Source organism: Dipodomys spectabilis, unplaced genomic scaffold (assembly GCF_019054845.1).
Source record: "Dipodomys spectabilis isolate Male_0828 unplaced genomic scaffold, ASM1905484v1 ptg000175l, whole genome shotgun sequence".
NCBI classification, from domain to species: Eukaryota; Metazoa; Chordata; class Mammalia; order Rodentia; family Heteromyidae; genus Dipodomys; species Dipodomys spectabilis.
In genome coordinates, this window is record NW_024870852.1 from 2,155,602 (window position 1) to 2,180,091 (window position 24,490).

At 46.0% G+C, this 24,490-nt stretch overlaps 1 protein-coding gene across 1 annotated transcript in view; it reads left to right on the top strand.

The window, feature by feature from the left end:
• Jag1 (jagged canonical Notch ligand 1) overlaps window positions 1-24,490 on the top strand; it is a 37,866-nt gene extending 13,376 nt beyond the window's left edge. The window contains exons 4-26 of the mRNA XM_042694428.1: window positions 1,824-2,078; window positions 3,730-3,790; window positions 8,543-8,673; window positions 9,222-9,341; window positions 9,759-9,872; window positions 10,995-11,108; window positions 11,725-11,838; window positions 12,302-12,348; window positions 12,689-12,862; window positions 13,556-13,706; window positions 14,747-14,911; window positions 15,384-15,497; window positions 16,227-16,340; window positions 16,427-16,540; window positions 16,695-16,811; window positions 17,306-17,333; window positions 17,800-17,885; window positions 19,442-19,555; window positions 20,261-20,370; window positions 20,467-20,700; window positions 20,877-21,008; window positions 21,193-21,343; window positions 22,203-24,490. Coding sequence (XP_042550362.1) covers window positions 1,824-2,078; window positions 3,730-3,790; window positions 8,543-8,673; window positions 9,222-9,341; window positions 9,759-9,872; window positions 10,995-11,108; window positions 11,725-11,838; window positions 12,302-12,348; window positions 12,689-12,862; window positions 13,556-13,706; window positions 14,747-14,911; window positions 15,384-15,497; window positions 16,227-16,340; window positions 16,427-16,540; window positions 16,695-16,811; window positions 17,306-17,333; window positions 17,800-17,885; window positions 19,442-19,555; window positions 20,261-20,370; window positions 20,467-20,700; window positions 20,877-21,008; window positions 21,193-21,343; window positions 22,203-22,660 — 3,218 coding nt within the window. The 3' untranslated portion in view covers window positions 22,661-24,490. The remainder of the gene's footprint in view (window positions 1-1,823; window positions 2,079-3,729; window positions 3,791-8,542; window positions 8,674-9,221; window positions 9,342-9,758; window positions 9,873-10,994; window positions 11,109-11,724; window positions 11,839-12,301; window positions 12,349-12,688; window positions 12,863-13,555; window positions 13,707-14,746; window positions 14,912-15,383; window positions 15,498-16,226; window positions 16,341-16,426; window positions 16,541-16,694; window positions 16,812-17,305; window positions 17,334-17,799; window positions 17,886-19,441; window positions 19,556-20,260; window positions 20,371-20,466; window positions 20,701-20,876; window positions 21,009-21,192; window positions 21,344-22,202) is intronic.

Genomic DNA, 24,490 nt, shown 5'->3' on the forward strand with positions numbered 1-24,490 from the left:
ATTTGCCAAAACCAAACCAAACCAACCCTAAAAGCAAAGTGTTACCTCCAAGTGGTTCATGTATACCGGGGTGTATGTGGGCTTCTTTAAGGCCTGTCCTGTCCACAAGACAGTTGGAGAGCCCCAGAGGGTAAATGCTGGCACTGAGTTGAAAGTGGAGTATGTGGATGAAGCCACCCAGGAGTTTTCTTCTTTGGTCACCTACAGGCTTGCATAGCTTTGTCAAGGAGCACAGGCCCAAGGCCTACACAAACAGTTGTGTGGGTGTGTAAGAATCACAGAGACATTGCAAGTAGGTTCTAAGTTGTGTTTCTAAGGGGGGCCTTCAGTTTGACAAGGTGATGAAGAGTTAGCACTGGCAGGTTTAAGAAAACAAACACAACATTAGGCTGGGTTGCTGACTTAGTGCCTTATGGCCTATTCCCATCCCTCCCCCAAACCTCTGGCACCTAGCCATTTGGAGCTATTTTTGTACCTGTCTCTTCTGGCATTCTAGATCACAAGTGACCTCAGGGCCAGGACCACCTCTTACTCTCCTGCAAGCTGCTTGAACTCTAGGCTCTATTCTCTTGAGTAAGCATTCTTTAAGGAGCTGGACTTGAAAGAACCAAGACCCACCACCTCTTTCTCCCAATCTAAATTAGGGTTGGTGAGTCAGACTCTCATCTGCCTTCTGGACGGAGGAAAACAATGAAATTCACCAGGTTTGTGATGTTGTTTTTGAAGCACCAGCCTAAAGGGTGACATGGTTAACAGTTCCATTATAAACAAAGGTAACCCAGTTTTGTTGGGTACCAGATCTTCCTTTGTCTTCAGTGAAGGGTTTTGAGATGGACCACTGAGACAGAACTCTAAAACCAGAAAAGAAAAAAAGACTGCTCACTTTCATTGGAATATGAAAGTTTCTTCAGGAACAACATTCCACTTGGGGGAGGTGGGAACTTTCTGTAATATTGGTGTAGTCAACCATGTAATGGAAAAGTTGGCAAAGGAGAGAAACAGGTCACAGGAATAAACACCATCACTTTAACACCTGAAAGTGTGCTCACCATCACTTTAATTAAACACCAGTTAAAACACGAGATGTCTTAATCAGGGAAAGATTTTTGAAAAATGGATATTTGGTGCTGGGAGGGACAGTTGACAGGGTTTTTGTTGGTAGATGGTTTGGGACCGTCCATGGGCTGTAGATTGATTGTGTGGATATTCTGATTCAGTACCTCCATTTTTAGAGTACTTTTGTTTTTTTTAATAATTTATTGTGCAAAGAGGCTTCAAATTTAATCATGAGTAAAATGCATCTTGATGTCACCTTTTCATCGTTTCTCCCCATCTTTCACAGCCCCCTCCATCCTCTGTTTTCCTAATTTCATTTTCACATAAGGATATGATGGCTGCATTCATTTAATCCGCTCCCCTTGACCTCACGGCCCCCTCCCAAAGAAATAAATGCAAAGAAATGGAAGGTCTCAGGATATTGAGGTTGGCAACGTATATGTGGATGGATTGGTTTAATATGCTCACCTGTGGCTTTAACAGCCAAAGGTCAAAACCTGGATGTCCACACCTCAGGGACTACCAACGTGAATGCGAAGGTGTTTCCAGACAATAAACTATGCTATGAGCCCACTAAGGAGATTCAGTAGGTGGTCATGGTGGTGGTCTCTGGGAGAGGTGATCAACTTTCTGTTTAAATGTCTGAATTTTCATGTGCCCCATTTTTCCTTTGGAAAAAAAAAAAGCTATAGCCAAAATGATCAGGGCAGCGAGGGCCTGCTGTGAATGTTGACGCAATTCATCTTTTTTCTTTTTCTTTCCTGTAGAACCTGATAGCATTATTGAAAAGGCGTCTCACTCGGGCATGATAAACCCCAGCCGGCAGTGGCAGACACTGAAGCAGAACACGGGGGTGGCGCACTTTGAGTATCAGATCCGTGTGACCTGCGATGACTACTACTATGGCTTCGGCTGTAATAAGTTCTGTCGGCCCAGAGATGACTTCTTTGGACATTATGCCTGTGACCAGAATGGCAACAAAACTTGTATGGAGGGCTGGATGGGCCCCGAGTGTAACAAAGGTGTGTGTACATGGGTGTGCGTGTACTAGGTGAGGTGGCCGGTCTGGACTGCCTGTTGCTTTGGGTGTGAAGTTCTCTCTCCCTCCAGCAGTCAGGTGGCCAGTTGCTATCTCAAGCAGGGTGGGATTTGTTGTTGTTATCTATGACTGGAGCGTGAAGACGAGTATGTAGAGGAGGCTGTTGGTCCCCTCCGATCCCCTTTACCAGCTGGTGTCCCCATCCCCCAGCTGCTGGGAGTGTTGGCTGCTAACAGCTCACAGCTGCTCCTTCTCCAGGGAATTGTCCTTGGCCAAGCAGGAGCCACTCCATGTCCCGTTCTTGCAGCTCACAGTTTATCGAGTGACTGACAGAAGGGGCACAAAGGCCAACCCCCTTTGCCTTAATGCTGTGGCACAGGATTCACACTGCCGAGCTTCCCCTGGGATCGGGCTGGAGCCAGACTGCAGCTGAGACCATGTCCTTGCTCAGTTTGTTCTCCTCCCCCATCTGCCTCTCTTATTCACTTTCACCCTGTCCTTCGAACACCATGGCTTCTGAGGAGCCAAATGCCAGCAGGGATGGCCCATGTTAACCTGGGCAATGCTGTTGGGGGTGGTGTGTGGCAGCCTCCAAAGCTCATGTGGCCCTGCTGCAGACTGACACCAGGCATCTTTTGCGGGGTGGGGGGGTGATGTGGAGGGAAAGATTGAGCCCACTCAGGAGTGTAAGCCTTCAGTATTCTCCACTGCCTCCTGTCCCAGCCCCTTATCCTAGAGCTCAGTGATTATCTAATGTGCCTAGCAATTTGATAGGAATTCTAGTGAACCATATGTTATCTTCTCCTGAATAATGATGCCCTCTGCTTATCTTACATGATAATTAGCTAAATTCTTGTGTGAGAAACTTAAAAAAATGAATTTTTGAACTCTGAATGGTGGGGCCCGGGGGGAATTTGAGGTTTCTTGGGAAATACTGCTTTCTTCACTAACTGGTGACATTTTGAATGGGTGGCATTTCCAGAATCGCGAGGAAGTCAGGAATTGACCATGTCCCAGTCATTTTTTAAAAATCAGTAGCAGTTAAGCTCTAATGGTAGTATTTTTAAGTGTTAGTTCAGTTTCTTTTAAATGAAGGAAGTATAGGATTTCTTTGTGAGAATACAGAAGTACCACCAGATCTGGCTGCCGGATTAGCTGGCCAAATGAAGCTAGCCTGGTTGGCTCAGCCCCGTGGGATTGTTGAAACTAGGCATTTTGCTGGGGGCGGGGGTAAAGGAGGCTGGGGCTCAGCTGAAGATGCCCTGATAGGACAGTATGAATGGGATGAGGATGGGCGTGGCAGTGTGGGAATCGCCTGGGCAGGGGCTCAAGGAGCTGGATAGCTATTGTAGAAATTGCACGAAGGATTCCCTTCCCCCCATCATTTGTCTACAGTATGTCCCCAAACAGTATCAAGTTTTGGGGCTCTGTTAGCATGGCCTTGAAGTTTAAAGCCGGATTTGTTATTGGGCCCCTCCCATCTTCCTCTCCTAATGATGGGCTTGATATGAGATCTCTTAAAATCATGGATTTTGTAGGCTTAATGGACTAGGCCATTCTCAGGACTGATGGCAGTGAGGGAGAGATCCAGGCAGCATGCTGACACACCCTTCTGTTTTGTTTTTCTTTTGCAGCTATTTGCCGACAAGGCTGTAGTCCCAAGCATGGGTCTTGCAAAGTCCCCGGTGACTGCAGGTAAATGAGTAAATCGGTCTTTTGTGTTTTCTTACCTTTTTTTTTTCTTAATTTCCTGTAATGCAACAGAGGAACTTGGCTTTCTTGTGACTATACTGATGCTTTTTCTTTGGACAACAAGAAAGCTGCAAAAAAAAAAAAAATTACGCCCATCCGAAGCTTATTAAATTATAACAGCTGTCTGGTGGAATGCAAACAGTGACTTTTCTCTTGAGCAACAAAAAAGGAACTGTTAGTATGGGCCTAGCCAGTGACTTCATGTATTAACTGTCCTGTAAATTGATAACACATTTTTGTAATCTTCCCTCAAAGTGCTAATGGACTAGATGGAGGGATGTGGCTTTGTTTCCTTCGGTCTCTTCCTCTTCCTCCTCCCCCTGGCTTTGGCTTTTCCTCTCTCTGCCCTCCCCCACTTTCCCATCAGTAGGCAAAAGTCCAGCATTCTTTAGAATGGGATTAGTACAATCTCCTGGCCCTTTGCAGGCAGGAGGCTGGGCCTGTGCTGAGAGGTTAATGGCTGCGCTGGAATCTGCTCAGTTGAGCCTGATGAATGTAGACTTTTGCTGGCCGCCTTTGAAGTCTGTTCTTTTATGGTCCAGGAACAATGCAGAAGCCAAAGGGAGACCTACCCTGACTGCTTCCTGATGGTTTTTGGAGGCTTCTTTAAATGTATATTATGCCACTTTGGGAAAGGCTCATTTCAGGAAATGCTGTGGCATTTCCACAGTGACTCACACTTTACTCTCCCACCCTGTCAAATTAGCAGATTTCATGTGCCACCAAGTATGTCCTTTGAATACTGTCACCTTTGCCTCTGAAGCTCCTCAGTTCATGAACCAGTATAACATACCTCAAACAATTGTGGTCAACTGGAGCTTTTATTCAAACGCAGATCCCAATTCCATAGCGTTGGGACTAGGTTCCCTAATGATGGTACTGCTGCTGGTGGGAGCATCCTTTGAGAATCAGTGTATCCAGACCGCAGTATTCACACTGCCAATTCCTGGAACTAAACAGGGCAACTAAACTGGGTGCTGTATAGGTTCCTTGGCTCCTCCCCCGTCCAGTCCCATCCGTTGATTTGGTCCAGGAACCTGCTTATGAAAGTTGACCATGTGATTTCACCTGTTAGTAAATCTGAGGGCTGTTGCTTTAAAGAGATTACCTGTAGGCTTTATCTTGCAGATCTCACCCACCTGCTTTGTGTGTTGTTCATGCAATGGAAACACTTAACTTGAGGCTGAAGTGGGACTCAGGACTGCTAGAAATAAGAACAGATTATCCTGAACTTGTTTCATCCCAATTGTGTGTGTGTGTATTTTTGTTTTGTGTTGGGTTTATTTTTTTTAAATGTTTATTATAAAGGTGATGTGCAGAGGGGTTACAGTTTCATAATCTTCCTCATAATCTTCCTTATTTCTAAAAGTGGATTTTCTAGAAGACTTTGGGAATTCACCTACCAACCCCTGGGTGGCAGCTGACCAGAGTATGTAATAGTGTTACTGTACTGTCAAATGCAAAGCAGGAATCCACCTACTCTAACTCTCCTTAATTAAGAGTGTTCTGGAGAAAGTCAGAACTGTGGTGCTATTAGGGACTCAGAGCCTGTTGCCTGCTCCGATGAGTATCAGCCTGGCTGTCGGTGATTTGTGCTACTGTCATCAGAATAAACACACTGCTGCTCAGGGGAGGGCCCTCAGAGCCAGAACAACAGGCTTTGTTTCCAGAATTGAGCCCTTTCTCTTTCGAAGTCTCACCTCCTACTCCCTGCCCAGACACGCACTGGTGCTCTTATTTACTTAAATTGCCACTTTCCCACACAGCATTTGCATAGTCTTCCAGCCCAGTTCCTTCTCCTTGCTTTAAAAAAGAAAATCAAAACAGAACCTTCCAGCTAAGGAAGTTCAGGTTGGGTCCTGCTCCAGAAATAGTTGAATGGCAAGTACCTGTAAGTTGTCTTTTGGATTATGTATTACACAGGGTGGTGTTGTTGGTTTGTTTTTTTTTTTTTTCCCCTCCTGCACGCGAGAAAACTTCCCCTGGTTTTGTTCTCAAGTAAGACTCAGGTTGCTTCTTTCTGGGTGCACATGCTCACTTTATTGCAAAGCCTGCCAGTGATACCGAAGTTAATTATGAATCATCCTGTGAGGAAAGCCACTTCAATTTCTCATGAGAATCTTAATCATATACTATTAAACTGGGATAACTTGGGGGATGCCTCTTTTAGGGTCAGTATTTTTATTTGTTTTCTTTTGAAGTCATCCATGGCCTCTTGTGGTTGCTTTTTTTATGTGTGGGGAGTGAACTCTCATTAATTAAGAGGTTAGGTCGTGTCCTCAGCTGTCTTTCCCTGCTTTGATTAGGCAAGTTGAAGAGATGTAGTCATCCTTAATTTGGAAGGGTAAAGGAAGAGACAGCAAGACCATGGCTGAGCCCTATCAGTCCTCATAGTATCTCCTGGGCTAAAAATATCAACCTGACAGAGTGGCTTTCTGTTCCCCATGCCTCCCATGAGTGTCTGGTTGTTATTGTTTTTTAAAGTATTCCTATCAGATGACTTACTGGGTTCTTAAATATTGTCACTTGTTATTTAGACTGAGGGTCTATTTTCTATAAACCAGAATCCTGTCTGCTTAATTTTAAGCCAAATGTTCCAGTGGTTCTCTGTGTTTGGGTGTGGACAGCTTGTTTTTGAGAAGTTAGGAAGTGGTTAGTCAGTATTCTCAGGGGTTAAGTTGATTTGCAGCCGTGGGTGATTAGCTATTTGGTAGATCCCTATAATTTTCCCATGACAAGGATTTGCTTGCTTTGCCTCTAGCTCTCTGGAACCAAAAGCCTTTCTTTCTGGGGGTTTGGAGGGGGGGTTGTTTTCCAGAGTTACAGCTGAGCAGCTTACAGGGTGGCTAGCTCTATGACTTTTCCCAGGTCCCACTCTGCAATGATTTTGCGTGACCCACATTTGCTCTACTTTTCGTTCTACCATCAGGCTGGTGCTCCCTGCCTTCTCCCATCCCTTTTTGTTAAAAGCTTGATTTTGAGAAGGCGTTTAAAGTTTCAGAGAGCTTGAAACCTGAGGGGAGAGTGGTTTGAGACCCTGCCCTCTCTCCCACCCCAGGTGAAGGTTTATGTTTGTGTTTTTGTTTGGTGATCAAAGACACCATCTGGTTTCAAAAGAGTCTGATGAACAAGGTGCTTATAAAGGAAACTCAACTCCCCTAAAACTAGATAAACTAAGCTGACCTCTCTTTCCTCCCTCTCTCCCCTCTCCCCCCCTCTCCCCCCTCTCCTCCCCTCTCCTCCCCTCTCCCCCCCTCTCCCCCCTCCCCCCTTCTCCCCCCCTCTCCTCCCCTCTCCACCCCTCCCCTCCCCTCCCCTCCCCTCCCCTCTCCTCCCCTCTCCTCCCCTCCCCTCTCCCCCCTCTCCTCCCCTCTCCCTTCTCTTCCCTCCCCTCTCCCCTCTCTCCCCTCTCTTCCCTCTCTCCCCTCTCTCCTCCCTCTTTTCCCTCTCTATTCTCTCCTCTCCTCTTTTTCTCCTCTTTCCTCTCTCCCCTCTCCCTCCCTTCTCTCCCTCTTCCCCCTCTCTCTCCCTCTCCCATTCCTCTCTCCCTCTCTCCCATTCTCTCCTTCCTCTATCCCTCTATTCCCCTCTCCCTCCCTCCTTCCTCTCTCCCTCTCCCTCCTCTCCCCTGCCCCTTCTCCCTCCTCTCCCCTTCCTCTCTCCCTTTCTCTCCCTCATCTCTCCTCTATTCCTCTCTTCCTCCCTCCTCTATCTCCCCTTCTCTTTTTTCTCCTTTCTCCTCTCTCTCTCCTCTCTCTTCTCTCCTCTCCTCTCCCGTCTCCCCTCTCTCTCTCCTCTCTCTGCAAAGTGAGAAATGACTAACTTAGCGTGGACAGCCATGGTAATGGGTCGTAAATTATCTGTGGACTTGGTGTCAAGTGTTGCTGCTTTTACTCAAGGAGTTTTAGTCTTCGCTGAAAGAGGGTGCCTGGCCTCTTCATGTTTTGGTGGTGTTGTTGCACTGTTGTGGTTGTGCTGGTACTGGGGCTTGAACTAAGGCCTTGTGCTCTAGTTTGGCTTTTTTTTTTTAACACAAGGCAGACACTATTGAGCCCCAATTCCCACTTCTAGCATTTTTTTCTGGTTAACTAGAGATGACTCTCAAAGACTTTCTGGCTTGGGCTGGCTGCGAACCACAACCCTCAGATCTCAGCCTCTTGAAGAGATAGGATTACAGGTGCCCAGCTCCTTTTGGTTTTATAAAGTAGCATCATGAGGTATTTTCCTGTCTCACATGGTGTCTCCTTGAGTCTCTGTGCACTGGAGTGAGTTATGACTTGCTGTGGAGACAAAGCCTAGCCGAGCTGCAAGCCCAGCATTGGTGGAAAATTTGCACATCTATTGTCACCAGGGGTCCTTTCCTTCTATGGTCTGTCCCCACTAGGTCCTAGGATTGATTTATTCCAGGCCCCTACCTTCAGCTCATTTGTGGGAGCTGGAGAAGAGAGTTACTTTGTGGAGGGTACCCAATGCTGGCTCCTCCCCAGGCAGCCCTCCTATTGTCTGGGAGGGGATCTTAGCCCAACTGTGAAATGTTTATAAGGAGTCCACCCCCACCCCCAAGCCTTGAAAGCCTGCCATCCTGTTTCCCAGAATAAAACAAAAACAGACTGGCCTTCTGCAGTGTTTTAGCCATGCAGATCCCCCTGCATGTTCAGAAGGCTAAGTGGGCTGTGTCGTCCTGTCTGTCTTCAGGTGCCAGTATGGATGGCAAGGCCTGTACTGCGATAAGTGCATTCCGCATCCAGGATGTGTCCACGGCACCTGCAATGAGCCCTGGCAGTGCCTCTGTGAGACCAACTGGGGTGGTCAGCTCTGCGACAAAGGTACGCCATCGGGGGAGCCCTGGGAGGTGGGATGCAGACCTCAGGAGCAAGATGAGATGTTGGGGTGGGACAGTGGTTTGTGTGTGTGTGTATACTGAGGCTTGAACCCAGGCCCTGGGTGCTGGCTTAGTTTTTTCACTCAAGGTTGATGCTCCTCCACTTGAGCCATAGCTCCACTTTCGGCTTTTTGCTGGTTAATTGGAGATAAAGAGTCTCCTGGACTGTTCTGCCCAGGTTGGCTTAGAACTGCAGTCCTCAGACCTGAGCCTTCTGAGTAGCTAGGATAACAGGTACCCGGCTTAGTGACTTGGTATTAACTTTTGTGGTGCTGGTGATTAAACACAGGGCCTTAAGCATGCTATGTAAGTGCCCCACCACCAAGATTCATCCCTGATGCTGGGGCCTTTTCTTCTGAATCTGTTTGAATTGGCCTTTAATACTGTGGAGGTAGTTTATTATTTTAGGGAGAATTACTTTTTAGAAGAGAGGTGAGAGGTGAGGTTAGAGCCATGATAATTCTCTCTGTGACATCTGGGTCTTTTTGGCAGATCTCAATTACTGTGGGACTCATCAGCCATGTCTCAACGGGGGAACCTGTAGCAACACAGGCCCTGACAAATATCAGTGTTCCTGCCCCGAGGGGTACTCAGGACCCAACTGTGAAATCGGTAAGTGGTCCAAGCTGAGTGAGAAAAAAACCTTGCTTCATTTTTTTCGGGCACATTTAGTTTAAAAGACTTAAGCCACTATAAAAAGATGAACATAACTTTTAGAGTAAAGACTTGTTATTCAGCCCTTTGATGGGTCTGTGAAACGTCTGGACTCAGTAACTTGTTTAGGGTGGTGTGATTAGGGTAGGAAGTCTGTCCCGTGAACCTCTGGGCTCCAAGGTATGTTGGAATGTGGTTGGGGAAACCTTAACAAGAAAGATAACTCTTCTTTTTTCTCGACACATCAGGGTTACGTCATATGCTTGGCTTTTACTTTTTTGCAACATGCTGGACTTGGTGGCTGAGGGTGTGGGACTTGGGTGCAGGGGGAGGGCCGGGCAAGGAGTGGGTGTCTGACTGTTCTGGTTTTTGCAGCTGAGCACGCTTGCCTCTCAGATCCTTGCCACAACAGAGGCAGCTGCAAAGAGACTTCCCTGGGGTTTGAGTGCGAGTGTTCTCCTGGCTGGACTGGACCCACATGTTCTACAAGTAAGTCTAGGCTTTGGTTAGTGTCTTTTCTGGAGGGTTAAGATAGGGTTGGTGGACTTGTTCCACTTAATGACCTAATGACAGGTCTGTCTGAGTGGGAGAAGAATGGGTGCTGCATGGAGTCTGGTGGAAGTCTCCAAGGGCTTCCATCAAACCTGCCAGAATGGAACTGTGACTGGCAGAGATTTCTCATGGAATAGCTCCTTTTATGCATGTATTGCTGGAGCCCTGATACCTTCAATCCTGGGTATTCTCCCTGAACTATGGGGAGGCTTTTTCAGGGGATGTTTTTCATCAGACCAGGCTGCAGAGCTTGCTCTATTGTGAAAGCTGGCCCTATGTCGGGACCTCATGGGATGCTTCACAGTGCAGGGCACTGGGTACCACAGATTCCCTCCAGTTCTATGGTCTTGAATGAGATGCTGGAATCTGAGGTGCAGCCAGGCTTGAAAACCACTGTCATCCGCACCCTCAAGAGCAGTGAGCAGTATGGTTTAGGATGTGGGTTCTGGGGTCAGAGGCCTGGTCTTGCATCTAGACCTCATCCATTACCTAAGGGTGCAGGTAAGGCTTCTTTGTGCCTTGCTTAAACAGGATGGTAGCGATTCTCAGTTCTAAAGGACATCACGAAGGCTCTGTTGGTGAATGCACATGTGGTTCACATCATAACCAAAGTGGGAAATCTGTGACCCAGTGCAGGAGGATATAGCATCTGGGTGTGTTATTGTGGGGAAACCGAACAGATCAGCAGCAGATGATTTTCTACCTGTAAAGAAGTTACTTTTCTACACCTTCCCTTTGTGACCTCTGAGCCACAATGAAAACTATTCCTTTCAAAGTAAAGATTATCTAGTGTTGTCACTGAGTTGATGCTCCAGCTGTCTTTTTCTCCCCCACTGCTTAAGGGGGGATTAAATGAACTGGGGCAGTGGGGGATTTAAAGCTAAAATCAAGGCTTGGGCCTTATCATTACCCTCCCACTTGCCCTACTATAGCTTTACTTGTAGTTTGCTTATAGCTGCCATTGGGCTCCTCAGGAGAGTTGTGACTGTATTATCTGATTACCAAATGGATTGAAATTAAATTGTGTCTCCTCTCCCCCTCCCTCCCCCCATTGAACAGACATTGATGACTGTTCTCCAAATAACTGTTCCCACGGGGGCACCTGCCAGGACTTGGTAAACGGATTTAAGTGTGTGTGCCCTCCCCAGTGGACTGGCAAGACGTGCCAGTTAGGTAAGAAAATTCTTGTGACTCTTAATTCCTGAACTGAGGGGTGGCTTTGCCATTCAAACCTGGGAAGAGAGATGAGCATGTGGCCAGCGGTGGAGCAAGTTTGCATTCTATCATCCTAAGAAGTAATTTATTATCAAGAGTCTCATGGGTCCTGGAGAAATAACTTGAATGCAAATGGGCTCGCTTTTTTTAGGCCCTGTGGGAAAGTTGTGGGATTCCTTGAACCATGTCAATCCCTCTGTCCTAGGAGTGTTCAGCTGGGTTCCAAACAGGGATGATCTCATGAGGAATGAGCTGTCTGCATTCTTCTGGCCCTGCTGAAATCCCAGCAACTAGGCTGCACTGGTTTTGCACAGAAATGCCTGGTGGCTTTCTGCTATTCTTTGGGGGACCAGTTGTTAACCAGCAGCTAGAAAGTAATCAATTAGAATTCCTTATTCGATAACAGCTAGGGAGAAGGCTTAGGTGCTCAAAATATTAGGGGCCTAGTATTTTCTTCTTTAGCTGGCTTGTTAAAATGCCCCTTATTGCAGACCAACCTATTGATATGGTGCCTCTTGGGGGGGTTGGGGGTGCTGAACTCTGTTTCTCCTTGCTCATCCTTGTTTCTTTTCAGATGCAAATGAATGCGAGGCCAAACCTTGTGTAAATGCCAAATCCTGTAAGAATCTGATTGGCAGCTACTACTGTGATTGTCTTCCTGGCTGGACGGGTCAGAATTGTGACATAAGTGAGTGACTGTTGATTTTCATTGTTTTCATGAAACTTTGCCTATTCTCCCACTCCATTTGTAAGAGATTCAAGAAAGAAACATTTCTGATGTTAAAGGATTGAACTTGCAGCCTTGTGTATGCTGGCCAAATGAGCATCATGGAGTAGGAGGAAACCTTTATAGCGGAAATGCTTTTGGAAAGGGAGTGGCCAGCACAGCAAGGAAAACATATAATTTATCAGGCTCATTAGCTGCTAGTAGTAGCCATATTCTGATAAAGTGATTAAAACAATGATGTGAAGTTTCACTCCCTCAGTTTGGAAGAATTAGGGAGGATCCCCCCCAGTGTAATATGTAATACCTTATCTCACAGGAAGCATAGAGGAAATCTGATTTGAAATTTTATCTGTACTGAGCTGTGAAGGCTTTTCAATTTCAATGTCAAGTGTCTCTTTAATGTGATAACTTATTTGTCTTTTAGATATTAATGACTGCCTTGGCCAGTGTCAGAATGACGCCACCTGTCGGGTACGTTAAATGTCTGTGTCAATGAAAATCTTGCCAATTGACAGCAAATCATAAGATTATATGATGCTTGGGAGAGCTGTGTCCCTGTGAGATTTAAAAATGCAGGTGAAAAATGAGTCCCTGGAAGTTTGACTTGGGCTCATGTTACTAACTCCAGCCTCTCCAGAGTCATTTCAAAGGCATGCATGCAGAAACTACTAACCCCTGGCAAGAGGCTTGGCTTTTGGCTATTTCAGTGAATCAGAACCGCAGCAGTCGTGTTAAACCGCTGGAGCTCTGTGTTTGTGGAATACATAGAAAAAAAAGCATGTTTCTTCCCCCTCCCCTTCTCCTCTTCCAGGATTTGGTTAATGGTTATCGCTGTATCTGTCCACCTGGCTATGCAGGCGATCACTGTGAGAGAGACATCGATGAATGTGCCAGCAACCCCTGTTTGAATGGGGGTCACTGTCAGAATGAAATTAACAGATTCCAGTGTCTGTGTCCCACTGGTTTCTCTGGAAACCTCTGTCAGGTGAGCAGAGGCAGAAACCTCAGATTTGGGTTAAGACTGTATGGCAGAGCCTCCTCCCCCTTGTCCTTGCCACACCCTCTCCCCTGCCCCCCAAACACACACCCATTAACATCTAATTAACTAGAGAATCTCTGCTAGACAAATGCTGGTGGACGGAGATGCTGATAAACAATTTCTGAGCTTGCTTAGCATGTTTATTTTGGTTTGGTTCCTTTTATACTCTCAGTTCTACTCCTCTGCCACTCTGCTCTGTATTTTTTGGGATTTGTGTGTTGGCACTAGGACTTGAACTTGGGGCCTAGGTACTGTCCCTTAGCTTTTGTGCTCAAGGCTGGCATTGTTAACACTTGAGCCATATACCTCTTTCTTTGTGCTTCTTTTTGGTGGCTAATTGGAGATGAGTCTCATGGGCTTTGCTGCTTGGGCTGGCTTTGAATCTCGATCCTTAGATCTAAGCCTCCTGGGTAGCTAAGATTACAGGCATGGAGCACAGTACCTGGCTTGCCATGCATTTTGTTTACCTGGACTCTAGCATTCCCTAGGACAAGAGATGTGTCATGTTCAGGGTGTCTTCTTGTAGAAGTAGATGAGGGGGAGTCTGATTCAGTAGCTGCTCTTCTCAGAGAAGCGATGGCAAAGCCTTTTGTTTTACTTTGCTTTCTGCCCCTTCTTCCTTGTTCCTGATAATTGCAGCTCGACATAGATTATTGTGAACCCAACCCCTGCCAGAATGGTGCCCAGTGCTACAATCGAGCCAGCGACTATTTCTGCAAGTGCCCAGAGGACTATGAGGGCAAGAACTGCTCACACCTGAAAGACCACTGCCGCACCACACCTTGTGAAGGTACCTCTCTCCCCCAGGACCTACATGTTTCTAGACCTCTTCTTACCCCATGTTTGCTATCTCCCCTAAGGCTTGCAGAAGTGGTATATAGGTAAAGGAGACCAATAGATTGCAACTGCTTTTATCTGATCGCTTGGGGAAGCCAGAACACGTGGAAACAATCTGTTCAGGCCTGCCAGTATACAAGTAGCCCAGGGGAGGGAATGTGAAATCCATTTATCATTTTGGTTCTGGGGTGGGCTGATTTGCAGCACCACACCAAGACCAATTCCTCACAGTGATGCTGTCAGTGGAACTTGGCAACAGTGGGAATGTTTTATAATATCTGCATCAGGTTACAGTAGCCACAGTCCACGTGTAGTGTCACTGGGCATTTAGATTGTCACCAAGTACAACAAGAAAACATTTACTGGTCCTTTAAACACAGCCACATGTGGCTTATGCCTGCTATTTGGAGCAGCACAATCTTAAGTTTCTGTAATTTTCTCCTTCAGCCTTGCTTAATTAAGATTAAGATGGAAGGAAGTTGAGCAGGCCTTTTTGCATTAGCAAGTACTTAACAAATGAGGTAGATGTTAAGAGGGATGAAGGAGGCTTAAAAAAAGTCTTTAAAATCATATTGGGGGAGAATGATAGGGGAAGACAGTGATCAAGATGCATTGGGTTAATAAGTTGACATGTTGAGTTGAAACCTCTTTATATAGCTACTGTATTAAAAATAACAATATGAACCATGAGATCACCCAGCTGGAGTCTTAACTTGGCTTGTCATGGTTGGTCTGCCATGTGGTCTTGGTCCCAAGATGTCTCTTGATGTCTTATCCTCTTTAACAAAGGGTGTCCCTCTCCAGTAAGGCAGGCTCCTTGCTTATTGATGCTCTGTGTGTGTGTGTGTGTGTGTGTGTGTGTGTGTGTGTGTGTGTGTGTGTGTGTGTGTGTGTGTGTGTGTGTATGTATGTGTCTGTGTGTGTGTGTCTGTCTGTCTCTGTCTCTTGTCTCTGTCTCTGTGGCTGGGATCTGATTCAAAGTCTGTATTCCAGTGATTGACAGCTGCACCGTGGCCATGGCTTCCAATGACACACCTGAAGGGGTGCGGTATATCTCCTCCAACGTCTGTGGTCCCCACGGGAAGTGCAAGAGCCAGTCGGGAGGCAAATTCACCTGCGACTGTAACAAAGGCTTCACAGGAACATACTGCCATGAAAGTAAGACCATCATTAGGGAAGAGAGTGCGGTGCCCTCTGCCCCCATCACTGATCAGCTTAGGAACATTTGAGTTGGAATTACTTTAACCAGAAAGTTAAAGAGGAAGAGACCAGTTCCCAATCTCAAATCATGACATTTGGGATCTGGGACTGAGGTTTATTCCATTGACCAGATCACCTAGATGCTTCTGAAGCTCCCCTGACTAATATATGGGTATCTTACTAATTTGAGTGGTTTGTCTTCTGTAGAAGTGTTCTTCCCCTGGCTCACCAAATAACTGTGTGGAGGCAATTGAATAAAATTGGCAGAGGCCACTGTCTGGAAACTGGCTTGATTAGCCACCTGTCAGGAGAACATCCTGACGAGTTTAGAATTTTGAGGTACTGGGTGGGTACCTCAGGAAAACGGCAAGACAGCACTTGCTTTGGGGGCCTTACTTGTTCTTCAGTTCTGCTTTTTTTCTTTTCCTAGATATTAATGATTGTGAGAGCAACCCCTGTAAAAATGGTGGCACTTGCATTGACGGTGTCAATTCATACAAGTGTATCTGCAGTGATGGCTGGGAGGGAGCCTACTGTGAAACCAGTGAGTCCCTGGGTCTTGTGGAGATGGGAGGTGGAGGTGGAGGTGGAGGGTGGATTATTTCACCTTTTCCTCAAGTCAGGGAGAGCTTTTCCTTGTATAGAAATCTCTGGAAGTAATGCCCTGGCAGACTCACTGTTTGTGTTCTGTGTGTATTTACTGAGAAATAAGGGGAGAGGACCTGAGAAGCTATAGAATGAGATTGGTAGTTAGGATAATGTCTCCCTTTATAAAGATAAACAGAGGTGGTTCTGTTTTGTTTTTAATTTCTGTTCATCTTGATTAGAATTGTCGTAGGAATACCCAAGGCACTGTATGCTACTTGCCTAACTTGTAGTATTCCAAGTAGCCCAATTGGAAGCCCATTTTTTTCCTTGAAAAGGGGCAAAGTCTTGGGAAGCACTCACATGTTCTCAGGACACGCTCGGTAAAAAGCAGGGGTTAGAAAGAGTAGGTTGGTGGGCTAGAAGGCTTATTATAAATGAAGATCTAGACAGATCTGGACAGTGGCATGAAGATACCTTTTATTAAGAGAACTGTGGATGTAAGTGCAGTTTCTTTTGTTTTGGGGCATTTTATAGTTCTGTTTTATTATGTTATAAATGATTTTATCATGTGTCTTCAAAAAATATAACCTATAAACATAAAAAGAAATAGCCCTAAGAAAGCTTTGTTCCTGTGTATGGTGAATGGTTCTGGAATCTTCAGCTACCGTCTCTTTTTTGATTCTAGATATTAATGACTGCAGCCAGAACCCTTGCCACAATGGGGGCACGTGTCGTGACCTGGTTAACGACTTCTACTGTGACTGTAAAAATGGCTGGAAAGGAAAGACCTGCCACTCCCGTGAGTGTTAGCTGCCTGGGTCCTCGGTTCTGTCTCCTGTGAGAAGTAGGTGTGCTGAGGCTGATCACGAGATGTTCTTCCTCCAGGTGACAGCCAATGTGATGAGGCCACATGCAACAATGGCGGCACCTGCTATGATGAAGGGGATGCGTTTAAGTGCATGTGTCCTGGAGGCTGGGAAGGAACAACCTGTAACATAGGTAACTCTTCATCCTGAGTGGGATCGGCAGGGTGTATGGGGGTGTGTAGCCACCTGAATGACTCTGCTTACCGTCATTTCCTTGAACCTAGTGCATGCTTCTCTAGCCTACCAGATCCTCAGGGAGGGTGGTCTTGTCTGTTCTTGTCTTGTAGCCAGAAACAGTAGCTGCCTGCCCAACCCCTGCCATAATGGGGGAACCTGTGTGGTCAATGGCGAGTCCTTCACATGTGTCTGCAAAGAAGGCTGGGAGGGGCCCATCTGCACTCAGAGTGAGTGTCTTCCCCCCTGAACTCTCTCAGGGCTGCTGGAGCAGATCCTGGTGTCCTTGGGGACTTGCAATCGAAACCAGAAACCAGAAGCAGCACTGTTTGATGTCTGCTTTTATATCACCTGGGTCTGTATTAATGACTTGATGGGATACAGTCCTGACCTGGGCATGAGAAAAAGCTCCGATGAGATAAGTGGAGACAGATGGTGTCTCCGTTCCCAGCTCTGGGTCTGACCAGCAGCCTTCCTCCCATTCTCACCCCAATCCCTAAGTCCCCTACCAGGGCCTCTTCCTGTGTACATGTGTCCCACAGCAAATGAAACTGAGTGTGGTATGGGCCTGGTTCCAATTTAGCAGAGGTTTTAAGTATATTTGGCTGGTGTTAACTGTGACTTTATCGTATGGGTATTATGGAAACAAGTGGTGATTTTTACTGAGGGCTGAGACCCCCATTTCCCCCCTGCCGAAGACCTTACTGTTGTCTTTTCTTTGCAGATACCAATGACTGCAGCCCTCATCCCTGGTAAGTGTGGCAGCCTTTTGAGATCTTACTAGTCAGCTGTAATATGCATGGGAATCTCCCGGGATTGAGTTTAAAATGTGGGTTCTGATTCAAGAGGTCTGGGGTGGGGCTCTACTTTTCTAACAAGCTCCCAGGCGATGCCCATCTTGGTGCTGTGCGGACCACACTTTAATTAGCCAGGTTGTGTCTTCATTTAGAGCAGCAAATTCTCAACCTTGGCTGCACACAGAAATTGCCTGGGGAGCTTTTAAAAGTCCCGATGCCTGGGCTGCAACTGAGATCTCGGAAATTAGATTCTCTAGGGGGTAAGGCCCAGGCATCAGTATTTTTGGGGTGGCTCAGGCAGTGGTGAATGTGGCCAAAGATGAAAGCCACATGATGGTAGCTGGCATGACTTGGTGCAATGGATGGATGGAGTTGTGGATCAGGAGGCTAGTAACTGAGCTGGTCTTCGCTTTCTTCTTAGTTACAACAGTGGCACCTGCGTGGATGGAGACAACTGGTACCGGTGTGAATGTGCTCCAGGTTTTGCTGGGCCTGATTGCAGAATAAGTAAGGACTGCCCTCATCTGGGTTTCTCAATTGGCTCTATCCCCTGGTTCCATTCTTCAGCTTGTGAAGTTTTCATCCTTAAAAATGAAAAGTCAGGGGCTGGGAAAGTGGCTCAGTGGTAGAGTGAGGACTTGGGTTCAATTCCTTAGCACCACATGAACAGTAAAAGCCAGAAGTGGCGTATGGCTCAAGTGGTAGAGTGCTAGCCTTAGCTAAAGAGCTGAGGGACAGCGCCCAGGCCTAGAGTTCAGGCCCCACGACCGACCAAAAAAAAGGCACTAGTGGCTCATGCCTATAATCTTAGTTACTAAGGAAGCCCAGATGGTGAGGATCCCAGTTCCAAGCCAGTCCAGGCAGGAACGTTTGTTCACACTCTCTTACTCCCAAATAAGCACCAAAAAGCTGGAAGTGGAGGTGTGGCTCAAGTAGGTAGAACATTAGCCTTGAGCAAAAAACGCTAAAGGGCAGTACCCAGACCCTGAGTTTAAGTAACTTACTAGCAAAAAACGAAAAACAACAAAAAAGCCATAGTCAAAATTTAATGATCTGCCTCCAGTTGGGATTAAAGTGCCCCTAGCTGGCTCCTCCCAGGTACTTTCCAGTAATTCCTAGGGTAGCACAGCTGCCTTGTTCTTGGGGATTGTGCCAGCCACAGAATTTGATGATTAAGCTATGCTATAGCCCCGAGGAAAGTGTATGCTTTTCCTCATGACTAACATGAAATTGTGGGTAAGCGGATGCTCGCCACAGTGACACTGGGATAGGACCAGGCTAACACAAATGAAGGGGCTGGGACTGTGGCTTCCATGGACTGGTCTGTGATGGATCTGATCAGGCCCCAGAGAAATGACTAAAAGAAAAGTGGGAGGTAGAGGGTATAGTGTTTCAGGAAGCTGAAAGTTTATTCTTTATTGTAAGCTTTCTCCTACTTTTATTTACTTTTACATACTGTTTCTTTTACATTCAGTAAAGGTAATATAATAACTGTATTGTTGTTGTCCCCAAATTCCCAATTCTAGGATTGACCTCAGTGCTAGGTGAGGATAGCTTGTACTTATTTTATGCTTCTAGATTGGGGTTTGGCAAGCAACTTTCCAGGGGCCACATCTGGCCTGCTACCTATCTTTATAAAGTTCTGTCGGCACAGAGCCACACTTGTTTGTTGCTTGTCTGTAACTACTTTTACAATACCACATGAGTCCAGTAGTTGTGATAGACCTTGTGGCCTTTAAAGTCTGCAGTATTTACTCTGGGCTTTTTTCAGGAAAAGGTTGCTGGCCTTCCTCTAAATTGTACTGTCAGTGACACAGGAACTTGAGTAGAAATTGCTGCCTATAAAAATGGTTCTCAGCTGTTAAAAGTCAGGTTTCTAGTAATCTTTGGAGGGTCAGTGACTGGTTAAGTATATTTTGGGGAGATTAGTAATTCGTGTCTTGGTGAATTTTCACTCATGTAAACAGCTTGTACTCATGATTTGAATACTTCTCTATGTCTGCAAAAACTTGACTATGTGCTTCCCACTGTTGGGGGTCTAAACTCAAGCTCCTTTCTTTCAGACATCAATGAATGCCAGTCTTCACCTTGTGCCTTTGGAGCAACCTGTGTGGATGAGATCAATGGCTACCGGTGTATCTGCCCCCCGGGGCACAGTGGTACCAGGTGCCAAGAAGGTATGTATGCCAGGCCCAGGCTGTCTGTGTGTCTTTTTAGTTTTTGAGACAAGGGCCTCATTTTATAGCTCAGACTGGCCTTGAACTGGTGATTCTCTGCCTTGGCCGCTCAAGTGCTGATCTGATGGCTTGTGCTCCCACATGCAGCCCCGTTTCTTCGGGACCAAGGGGTCTCCCGGTCATCAGTTGACTGCTCAGGAGTGGGCCCCATGCTCGGGGAGGGATGCACAGTGGGAGTTAACAGAAAAACGGAAACACATAGGATCTTCTCATAGTCAGCTGTTGAATACGAATGCTGTGTAACAAAGCAGCTTCAAGCCCTGTGGCTTGCAGTCAGCCTTTGTTTTTGTTGCTTGTGGGTGGAATGATTGTGCTGTGAGTCCCATTCATGTGGACCAATAGGCAGCTGTCTCCGAGGCATGTGCTTTTCATGATACATGGCAGGCACACAGGAAGTCATCTCTGAAAGCCTGATGAGAGGGTTTCTCGGGTCACTACTATCACTTTATCAACCAAAGCTAGTCATGTAGGCGAATGAGGAGTCAGTGGGGGGTGGGGAGTACACGTGCCTCATGTCATGGGAAGAATTGTGGTCACATGGCAAAGGACACAGGTGTAACCACTTCATAACAGGGAGGGAGGATTAAGAACCATAATCCCATCGATGGAAGAAGAAACTCGTACTCATGCATCTCTGCCTCTCAGTTTCAGGGAGACCTTGCATCACCATGGGGAGTGTAATACCCGATGGGGCCAAGTGGGATGATGACTGTAACACCTGCCAGTGCTTGAATGGACGCATCGCCTGCTCCAAGGTAGGGTGTGAGGGTTGCTGTGGTTCTTGTGTGCCCTGCAAGCATGGGGATTGGTTGTTCCTGCTGAGCCCCCAGCCCCTGTTTTCCTCTCTTCAGGTCTGGTGTGGCCCTCGACCTTGCCTACTCCACAAAGGGCACAGTGAATGCCCCAGCGGGCAGAACTGCATCCCCATCCTGGATGACCAGTGCTTCGTCCGTCCCTGCACGGGGGTGGGCGAGTGTCGGTCTTCGAGTCTCCAACCAGTGAAGACCAAGTGCACCTCCGACTCCTATTATCAGGACAACTGTGCAAACATTACATTCACCTTTAACAAAGAGATGATGGCGCCGGTATGTAGCACTTTCTGCCTGTCTGAAAAGTAGTGGCACAAGCCTAGGATCTACTTCTCTTTATCCTAAGTTCCTGTCTTAGAGCAAAACAAGGCTTGAATTTAGGCAGTTTGTGAACATCAGCCCTTTGAGTCTTTCAGTGTCTTATGTGTGTGGATTTTAAAAAATTGTTTTAGGGTCTTACTACGGAGCATATTTGCAGTGAACTGAGGAATCTGAATATTTTGAAGAATGTTTCTGCTGAATATTCCATCTACATAGCTTGTGAACCTTCTCCTTCAGCAAACAACGAGATACATGTAGCCATTGTGAGTATAAGACCTATTCACACCTAACTTGGACTATAAGGGGGATAAACATCAGTTAGTGAGAATCCAAGTGGAGCAAATACATAGAAAGTTAAGTATTACACATAGGTGCTGTCATAATTTTGGGGAGAGGTTCCTGTAGCATGTCTCCCTTAGTCAAATCTGACAATTGTGCTTTTTCTAGTCTGCTGAGGATATCCGGGATGATGGAAACCCTATCAAGGAAATCACCGACAAAATAATAGACCTCGTTAGCAAGCGCGAAGGAAACAGCTCCCTTATTGCTGCTGTTGCAGAAGTGAGAGTTCAGAGGCGGCCTCTGAAGAACGGAACAGGTAGGTGCCTAGTGGGAAGAGTTCTTTTTTGTGACGACTGTCATTGATTTCCTAACACCATCCAGTAAAGCCACCAGGTGGATTTCCTGACAGTGTTCTCTACCTCTTGGGAGTTACTACCACCAGTGAGCAAACTCAGGCCAGTCTATCTGCCAGGATCACTTGGCTGCTTGAGGACAGTTGCTCACTTGACCCTTCTTCCCCACCAGCAAGCTATGTGCTCTTGCCTGCAGGCTCCCCTGCAGAGCGGGCACTGCTTAGATCCATGTCAGGCCCTAGGGTAGAGTGCTGCTGAGCTCAAGACTATGCAAAGCCTACCTTGGCCTTCCTTTGAGTGTCATGGTATAGCCTATCCTGAACACTGTGAGGCCCTGGGTTGCTAGATTGTTAACCCATCAGAATGCCTAGCCTCCTCTTGAGTCTCTCCAGCATCATTGTTAGCAAGATGAGAAAGGGCCCATGTCTGTGGCCCATCCAAGTATGGATCAGATTTCGGATCAGATTTCTGAAAATTAGCCTCAGTTAAGAGCTGCCTGAAGAGTCAGCATCCTCTAGACTCTACCAGAAACTGCTTTCTCCTTATGTGGAGACAGACTGTAGGTAGGAGCTGCCTGCCATCCTATCTGGCCTGGGGACCCAAGTGTCAAGATCTCTTGGGTCCCCGATCCCGGCACTTGCTTTATTATCAAGCCGTGAATTGGCAAGATGCAGTTGTGAAGAGAGGTTTGTCCCCATGGTACCCCTCTTAGGGATGAAGGAATGGAGAACCAGCATTGGTATTTTATTTCCCCTGTGGCAGTGGCTATTTTTTTTTTTGTAGTGGGGAGTAGAGTTAATTGGTTCCATGCCTACCTTGCAGATTTCCTGGTTCCTTTGCTGAGCTCTGTCTTAACGGTGGCTTGGGTCTGTTGCTTGGTGACGGCATTCTACTGGTGCATGCGGAAGCGGCGAAAGCCAAGCAGTCACACGCACTCAGCCTCCGAAGACAACACCACCAACAACGTGCGAGAACAGCTGAACCAGATCAAAAATCCTATTGAGAAGCACGGGGCCAACACAGTCCCCATCAAGGATTACGAGAACAAAAACTCCAAAATGTCTAAAATAAGGACACACAACTCTGAAGTCGAGGAGGATGACATGGATAAGCACCAGCAGAAAGCCCGGTTTGCCAAACAGCCAGTATACACGCTGGTAGACAGAGAGGAGAAGCCCCCCAATGGCACGCCGACAAAACACCCAAACTGGACAAACAAACAGGACAACAGAGACTTGGAAAGTGCCCAAAGCTTGAACCGGATGGAGTACATCGTATAGCAGACAGTGGGTGCTGCTACTACTAGGTAGAGTCTGACAGTCTTGAGGGCACTCGGGGCTTGTTTTCTTTAGACTGTTGTCATATTTGAGTCTGAGGCTGTTGTTGACTTAGAATCCCTGTGTTAATTTAAGTTTCGACAAGCTGGCTTACACTGGCAATGGTAGTTTCTGTGGTTGGCTGGGAAATCAAGAGCTGCACCTCACAGCTATGCAAAAACGAGTCCAACGTGCCCTGATGCACTGTGTGTGTTCCCTGCAGCTGACACGTCGAGAATTGGGCTCCCAGGACACTGCCCAGCCCCTAGTCCTCGAGCTTCCACTTCTGCCAGATGTCCTAATGGTGATGCAGTCTTAGCATAGTTTTATTTATATTTATTGACTCTTGAGTTGTTTTTGTATATTGGTTTTATGATGACGTACAAGTAGTTCTGTATTTGAAAAGTGCCTTTGCAGCTCAGAACCACAGCAACTATCACAAATGAGTTTATTATTTATTTTTTTTATTGTATTTTTGTTGTTGGGGGAGGGGGGCTTTGCTGTCAGCAGTTGCTGGTAAAATGAAGAATTTAAAGAGGAAAAATGTGTCAAAAGTAGAATTTTTGTATAGTTATGTAAATAATTCTTTTTTATTAATCACTGTGTATATTTGATTTATTAACTTAATAATCAAGAGCCTTAAAAACATCATTCCTTTTTATTTATATGTATGTGTTTAGAACTGAAGGTTTTGATAGCATTGTAAGTGTATGGCTTTATTTTTTTGAACTTCTTTTCTCATTGCGTGTTGCCTATAAGTCAAAATTTAAGGTGTTTGAAAATAGTTTTATTTTAAAAAAATAGGGTGGGCTTCTGTGCCTGGGAATACTGATGGAATTTTTTTTTTTTTTGTACGACGTCAGATGTTAAAACACCTTCTATATAGATAGCATCACTTTGAGACACGTTTTAAGGACTGACTGAGGCAGTTTGAGAATTAGTCTAGAACAGGTTCTCTTTTTTTGTTGTTGTTTTGTTTTGTTTTGTTTCCTGCTTTAGACTTGAAAAGAGACAGGCAGGTGATGTGCTACAGAGCAGTTCAAGGGAACACGTTGAGCTATGAGTAAATGTAGCCAGGATGTGAGTGGTTGAATATCATTAAAAATATCAAAATTGTGTGGAGTTGGAAGCACACCAATCTTATTTTGTAAATTCTGATTTCTTTTCACCATTCGTATGTAATACTGAACCACTTGTAGATTTGAGTTTTTGTTGTTATCTACTGCATTTAGGGAGTATTCTAATAAGCTAGTTGAATACTTGAACCATAAAATGTCCAGTAAGATCACTGTTTAGATTTGCTATAGAGTACACTGCCTGCCTTAAGTGAGGAAATCAAAGTACTATTACCAAGTTGAAGATGAAAAAGGCTTATAAAACAGAGCAATCTTGTTGGTTCACCAGTGAGACCGTGAAGATAACTTTGTATTGTTTTCTTAGTGTTATTTGAACATAAAAAAATGCATCTTTGATGTGTTGTTCCTGGCAATAAGTTTTGAAAAGTAATATTTATTAAATTTTTTTTTGTATGAAAAACATGGAAGAGTGTGGCCTCTTGTGAGCTGATGTAGTTCTCCAGGCTTGGCTGTGATCTGTGCAGGCAGTCAATTGAGTAGGGCAGGCAGTGCCTGACAGGGGCACAGGTGAGGTACCGAAAGGCTTTCCAACCACAAAACTCATCCGAAGTTCTCAAAAGAACCTTGAGGCTGCTATGAGGCAGGAGCTGTGGGAGCCGCGTGTTCCTTGTTCAACAGCAAGTGTGCATATTCCTGAATAAATACCACTGGATCAATG